The 6,861-nt window shown below is 33.0% G+C and overlaps 1 protein-coding gene across 1 annotated transcript; it reads right to left on the reverse strand.

The window, feature by feature from the left end:
• Positions 1 to 4,143: 4,143 nt before the first annotated feature.
• LOC146529170 (uncharacterized) lies at positions 4,144 to 6,434 on the reverse strand. Its single transcript, XM_085201883.1, has 2 exons — positions 4,411 to 6,434; positions 4,144 to 4,219 (listed from the first exon to the last, which is right to left on the reverse strand). Exons 1-2 carry the CDS (start codon positions 6,432 to 6,434, stop codon positions 4,144 to 4,146), a joined length of 2,100 nt encoding a protein of 699 aa, XP_085058009.1.
• Between the last annotated feature and the right edge of the window lie 427 nt (positions 6,435 to 6,861).

Consider the following 6,861-nt stretch of genomic DNA (forward strand, 5'->3'; position numbering starts at 1 on the left):
CATTTTGACTTCTTACGTTCATTACGTTATTTGGTAAAGACATTGACAAATGTCGATTCATTTGTATTCCGTACCAAATTGTAGGGAGACACCTCCCTCTGACGTTAGAAGATCAAGGTTAGCTCCTGTCCTAGTTCTCGTCCTTGCGAACTTGTGGATTCGCTTAAGTTTAGCAACTTAGTGCTTCGTCGGTGTGAATAAGTTATAATTAAATTTGGTTTCCTCCGCTTATTCTGAGATATTCAATTTAAATGATTGCTATAGACGGAGGAACTTTTGTATGTTTACTATAATGAATAAGTATTCAATACTGTAAATGCATTTATTGAGGATTTAGTATCTCCTAAATCGTAACTTTAATATTTAAATTATATATTTAATATATTCGGCCTGGTAACGCAAAGCCCTATTGATTATTACAAAGATTTCAACAGTGTAGGCGGATGAATGCTGAAGGGAAAAGAAATAAAACATACCAGAGATAACACCATATATTTCTATACATTACAATCGAATATATGGTTCATAGACATTTAAATAGACAAAAAAAAATAAATTAAATTAAATCAGCTTCTTGCTGTATATCGTACACAGCAGGGTACGCAAGTGTTAAGAAACTCCGTTCTCCACTTTCCGCCGAATTTTTCGAGGCGTTGAGTGGCGGAACTCTACGCTGGGCTTTTGCCTTTGTGTCAGAGCGAAAAAATGATCATTTTAATAAATAATAATACATTCCTTCTAGTGGGAATCGACGCCCTCATGATAATACATTTAAGTTCCATAAATTTTGTATGAAACGCCGTTATGTGCGCGAAGGAAAAACCAGGACAGCATATAAATATAATATGAACCCTATATGACTTTTTAAAGTCCACTGCTATTTCTCCCCATATATCTAACACATTTTTACTCTATACGATCTTCTATTTTATACGAACACGCATGTTATTTTCACAACACTTTAAAAAAAAAACGGATAAAAACTAAAAATAAAAACAACGTGCAACGAGGCGTTTATCGTTAAAGGCCTCTAGTGGAAGAGCAAAAAAACGATACAACGTAGATATTATGTGGGTTTAATGGAATTACTTTTTAAAATAAGTATTTTCAACGGGAAATATAATATTTTTCTGAGCAATACGAATGCATAAAATTGCTTAGAGTACTCGTATCTTTTACTTTGATAGTTGTTAAATATTTCATTACTCGTAATATTTATGCAACTACAACACTTTTTATTAGAGGTTGTTTTTAGGGTTCAGTATGCTTTGAGGAAAAAAATAACACTGAAACATAGAATGAGGAAATTAACTTAGAGGTTAGATGTGGATTAGGTTAAATTTGGAGGTGGACATGGCGAAATTACCAACTTGCAACAAATGATTGTTCCAAATATTATTTGCAATTAAATCAACAAAACTAACAATGTGAAAATCACAAGTAAGTCTACATTAAGTAAAGGCAGTAAAGCTTCGACATTAAAAGCAAGATGCGATTTATGGGCTAGTTCCAGTTTGATGGAAGATTGCGGAAAAGTTCGGTCAACCTATTTAATCTTTGACCTATTTATATAGTTATGAGTTAAATTTTACCATTTAAATGTACAAATGTTTTATAATTTGTTTATTTATATAGTTTTATTATAAAAATACAATAAATAATTAATCTTCGCGTAAAACAGGGTGTGACTTTGGAAAATTGAATTTTACTAGAACCTCTCCCATACGAAATGACAAGATCGAAAGACATTATGTATAATAGTATTTGTATATTTATTTTCTAGCAAAAAAACATACATTAAAATAAAAAAAATTAAGATAGGTTGTGAAAACCTGAATAGATTAATATTACATAGCTAAAAGAAATATTTGGCTGAATGTGCCACTCTCATGAACTACTGATTTAAATTGAAAAAGTCTACTTGTGTAGGATAATCAGGCAATGCATCAGAGAAACTCTTACTTACTTTTTCCATTTAAACACGCCGGCGAAGCCATCGGTAAAAGCTAGTTTGATATAAAGAGAAATTCCTCCGTATATCTTCAACAAATCGGTACGAGACGTCTACGAAACGTCGTTTACTAACGTTATTTATTTTAAGACGGTAAATCCAATTTGTTGGCTTAATAGCAACATATTTGTTATAAAAAGCTAATAAATAGAAAGGAAAGAATAATATTTGCCAAAGGTAGAATTGTTTTAGGGATTCTTGGGAATTACACGATAGGTATAAAGTGGAACGCTGTTTTAGATTGCTAAGTGTATATTTGTTGTTATTTTTTTTTATATGTATGAGTGAGTATATATTAGTTGTACATTTGTTTTTATTATAATATTCTTATGAAATTGTTTACTTTGAGTATAGATGATACATGAGTAATGATGTTTTAATTTTTATATTTATCATTAATTATTGAATCCAAATTAATAATTTTGTTTGCAGTTTTAGTTATTAATATAACTTAAAGTTATTAAAAGTAAAAAGTTATTAATATAACTAAAACTGCAAATCAATTTTAAAATTAATTACGACACTTTATAGCCGTACAGTATTTAAATAATTATCTTTAATTGTTCTTTCTTACTTTATGTTTATATTCACACGTTTGGTACGATCCTCATATTTCATTTTCTCGACTCGAGCAAATTAAATATTTAATATTTACTTTTTTTCGTTTTGATGTCGAGGCAAAGCACAGTGTTGAGTTCCGCCACTCAATGAAATGAAATGAAATGAAATGAAAGTTTATTGCCAAAAATGTATGAATACAGTCACCAGATACAATAAATCAATCCTATTTACAGCATTCAATAAAATAATTTCACTCTGGTTTAATGAACTCTGGTACCCATTGTAAGATTTAACTTGTGTTATGGGTAGCAGTGCTCTTACAAATTTTTAAATGATCTAGAAATCGGTAGATCAATCAAACATCTTGTGTCTGGTTGGTTCATTATTGTATGAAAAACTGAATACAAATGTAAGAAAAAAAATAAAATAAAATAATAATAATAAAAGTAAGAAAACTGGATGCACATTTGTAGTAAAAACCTCATCAATTGAAAACATATCTTATTCTATGTATTTATTTTTATAAAACTCTCTGTCTCACTGTATTCCTGCTCCTGTAAAAATAAACTAACTTTTGCCTTGCATAGATGAAGGGAAAGAGGAAATATGTTGCATATTTTATTAATCTATATATATAAAAGGACTTGTCCTCACTGACTGAGGTAAGACGCACGCACAGCCGTAACCGCTGATGGTAGAAACGTGAAATTTGGATAGATGTTTACTTTCGTAATCTGGACATCCACTAAGAAGGGATTTTGAAAAATTTTAACCCTAAAGGGGTAAAATAGGGGCTGAAAGTTTGTATGGAAAAAAAATTAAATCGGCACCGATTGTTATAAAATTTGAAATTTATATTTTTAAAAGTATTTAATTGAATACGTGTTTCATACTTTTCTAGAATTCTTCCTCTAAGGGTGCAAATAAGGGGTTGAAAGTTTGTATGGACAAATTCTTAAATCGCCACCGATTTTTATAAAATTTGATATTTAGACTCTTAAAAATATTTAATTGAACATGTGTTTCATGGTTTTCTAGAATTCACCCCCTAAGGGTGCAAATAAGGGGTTGAAAGTTTGTATGGAAAAATTCTTAAATCGCCACCGATTTTTATAAAATTTGATATAAGGACTCTTAAAAATATTTAATCGAACATGTGTTTCATGGTTTTTTAGAATTCACCCCCTAAGGATGCAAATAAGGGGTTGAAAGTTTGTATGGAAAAATCTTTAAATCGCCACCGATTATTATAAAATTTGAAATTTAGACTCTTAAAAATATTTCATCGAATACATGTTTCATGGGTTATTAGAATTCACCCGTAAATACGCAAGCGAAGCTGCGCGCGTCCGCTAGTTTTATTATATAGATGACCACCGATAAAATGATAATGTCGTTGGGCAGTGGCAGTATTACATTTGTATGTGGGGCAAACATTATATGACCGACGAGATGTTGTGTTATTTTTATTGTATTCCTTTTTCCTATGTACACGAAGTATGGTATGGAGGACAAAAAGCTGTCTCACCGTTAAAACTGCGCAGTCTATGTATAGCTGAGATGTAGGATATCTAAAAGGTTTGAAGGTCATGACTTTTAGGACAGCCCTCTGGGCCCGTTCCAGGGGTAGCAGTAGAGACTTTGATGCTGCACCCCAAATAGAAATGCAATATGTAATGATAGACTGGCATAGGGCATAATAAACTATCTTTAAAACAGGGTAATCTGCAGATGGTCTCAGTTTTTTAAAGATAAAAAGGATTTTACGTACTCTAGCAGTTAGGCTATCAATGTGAGGCTTCCAGTTTAGGGACATATCAATTAATACACCAAGGTACCTTACGGTATTAGTTTTTCTAAGCAGCGGACATTTACATATTGCAGCGGAGGCGTTATTAGGGCAATTTGCGGCATGAACTTTTAAAAGGAGAGTATCAGCTGGACATAAGGTATTTGGTTTCAAAGAGAAAGGCATGTACACTGTTTTAGCTAGGTTAATAGTCAGTAAATTATCAGAAAACCAACTTGTCACAGACCTAAGTGCATTCTCTGCGTGCATAAATACCTCTGACCAATTATTGCCTTTTATGAGTAATGCCGTGTCATCGGCGTAAGTAAATATTGAGCAATTGGTAAGCGATAGTTTACATAAGTCGTTAATATATATCAAAAATAACGTTGGACCCAAAATTGACCCCTGGGGTACACCGAAATTTATCTTCTGGCTGTCACTTATTAGGTTATTTATTTTAACGCACTGACTCCGATCGCTAATATAGTCCTCCAGCATTTTATAAGGAATACCTCGAACACCAATGGTATTCAATTTAGACATAAGGCAAGGGATAAAAACAGTGTCGAAGGCCTTAGAAAGGTCAATAAATACTCCCATGCATTTCGTGCCTTTATCCAAGCTAGCAACTACATGGTCAACAAACGAAGCAATAGCATCTTCAGTAGACTTACCACGTCTAAAACCATACTGGTTGGATGCTAAGACATTTTGTGCTTCAAGATAGTGCATCAAGCGTTTGTTGATAATTTTTTCTAGAATTTTAGACATGATTGGCAGGATAGATATCGGTCTATAATTATCGACACTGTATTTATCCCCACTCTTGTGAATTGGATGAACGACTGCCTTTTTGAATACATTCGGAAAACATCCAGAGGATATAGCAGAATTGCAGATGTGTGTTATTACAGGTACTAGTTTAGGTAGACAATCCCTTAAAAGCCTCGCTGAAATCCCGTCCCAGCCAACGGCTGCATCCATACGCAGTCCCAAAATAGTACTTTTTACCTCGGCTTCATCTGTGGGTAATAAAACAAACGAATGTAAAGGTTCAGCGTACGATGCGTTAACAGGGGTCGCATTTGGTGAACTCTGTATAGGTTTGAATGTTTCCGCCAATCTCCTGCCTACATTAGCAAAGAATTTATTAACGTTATTGATCGAAGTTTTACTATCGGAGGCAATATGTAAGAGTTCTAGGGGTTGGGAAACATTCTTATGTGTAGATGTTAAATTTTTAATGACCTTCCATGTGGTCTTAGGGTTATTTTGAGCATTATAGAGTTCCATTTTCTCATAGTTCCTCTTAAGATTTTTAAGAAGTTTGTTGCAAAAATTTCTGTACCTTAAATATGTAATTTTAAGTATATAATTTTCAGGATGTGCCTTTGTTTTACGAGATAATTTATTTCTGTTACGTATACACCGTAGGAGACCATTAGTTATCCATGGTTTTAGTGTACTATATTTGGAATTGATTTGAACAGTTTTAGAATGCTTCTTAATGATACAGCCGACAGTAGAAACGAGTGATTCTGCTGCGCAATTTGCACTTTTAATTATCATGATTCCTTCAAAATCGACAGAAAGGATTTCATTGACGACAGCAGGATAATTAATAATTGTACGGTATAATTTAGGGTTAGGATTTAACTCACCCCACTCAATGTTGGCAACTGTAGGCTTATGATCTGTGATGTCGACGTCAATAACCAATGTATTTATTTTTTCATTAGACTTTGTCATTACATGATCTAGACATGTATTGTCACGTGTAGGAAGTTTATGCGAGGGAATCAAGCCATGCGAAGCTAGTAGATTAAGATAGTCGTGGGCTTGTTGTGTAAGATTATTGGGGGTAATATCGATATTCATGTCCCCTATAACGACAATATTTTTTGATGATATACAACTAGCCAGAACGCTATCCAATTCACATAAAAAAGTATCTTGGTTACGGACAGAGGGTGAGCGGTAAATTGTTATAATGGATAGTTTATATCGGGCTAAATGGCATACCATGTACGTTGCGTCCTGTTTCTGTGGTTCCACGACATTGTGAATCATGTTTGACTTCACATACATAATGACACCATCATTTTGATTTTTTGGCCTGCTTGTGAAATACGAGACATATCCATCAATTTCAGGAACAATTGCAGAATCTTTTAGCCAACATTCTGATAATAAGATAATCTCACATGTTATTTGAAGACTTGCCAAAAACACTATGAAGTTGTCAAAATTACAATTTACACTCCGAATATTTAAATGGATAATGTTAATGGATTTGGGTGTATTTTTGATAAACGTTTTAAGTTGCTCTGGGCTGCATATATGAGCATTTCCTTCTCCAAATATATCAATTTCGTTGATTAAGTTCACATCAATCACGGTAGTATGATATTACAGGGCACATATACAGGACTTGAAAACAAAGGAAAATATCACATATACAAAAACAGCAAAATTCGTACAAGTACATCATCAAGGT

Source organism: Heliconius melpomene, chromosome 18 (assembly GCF_056956725.1).
Source record: "Heliconius melpomene rosina isolate 202511_hmr_F chromosome 18, ASM5695672v1, whole genome shotgun sequence".
In the NCBI taxonomy this organism is placed as follows: Eukaryota; Metazoa; Arthropoda; class Insecta; order Lepidoptera; family Nymphalidae; genus Heliconius; species Heliconius melpomene.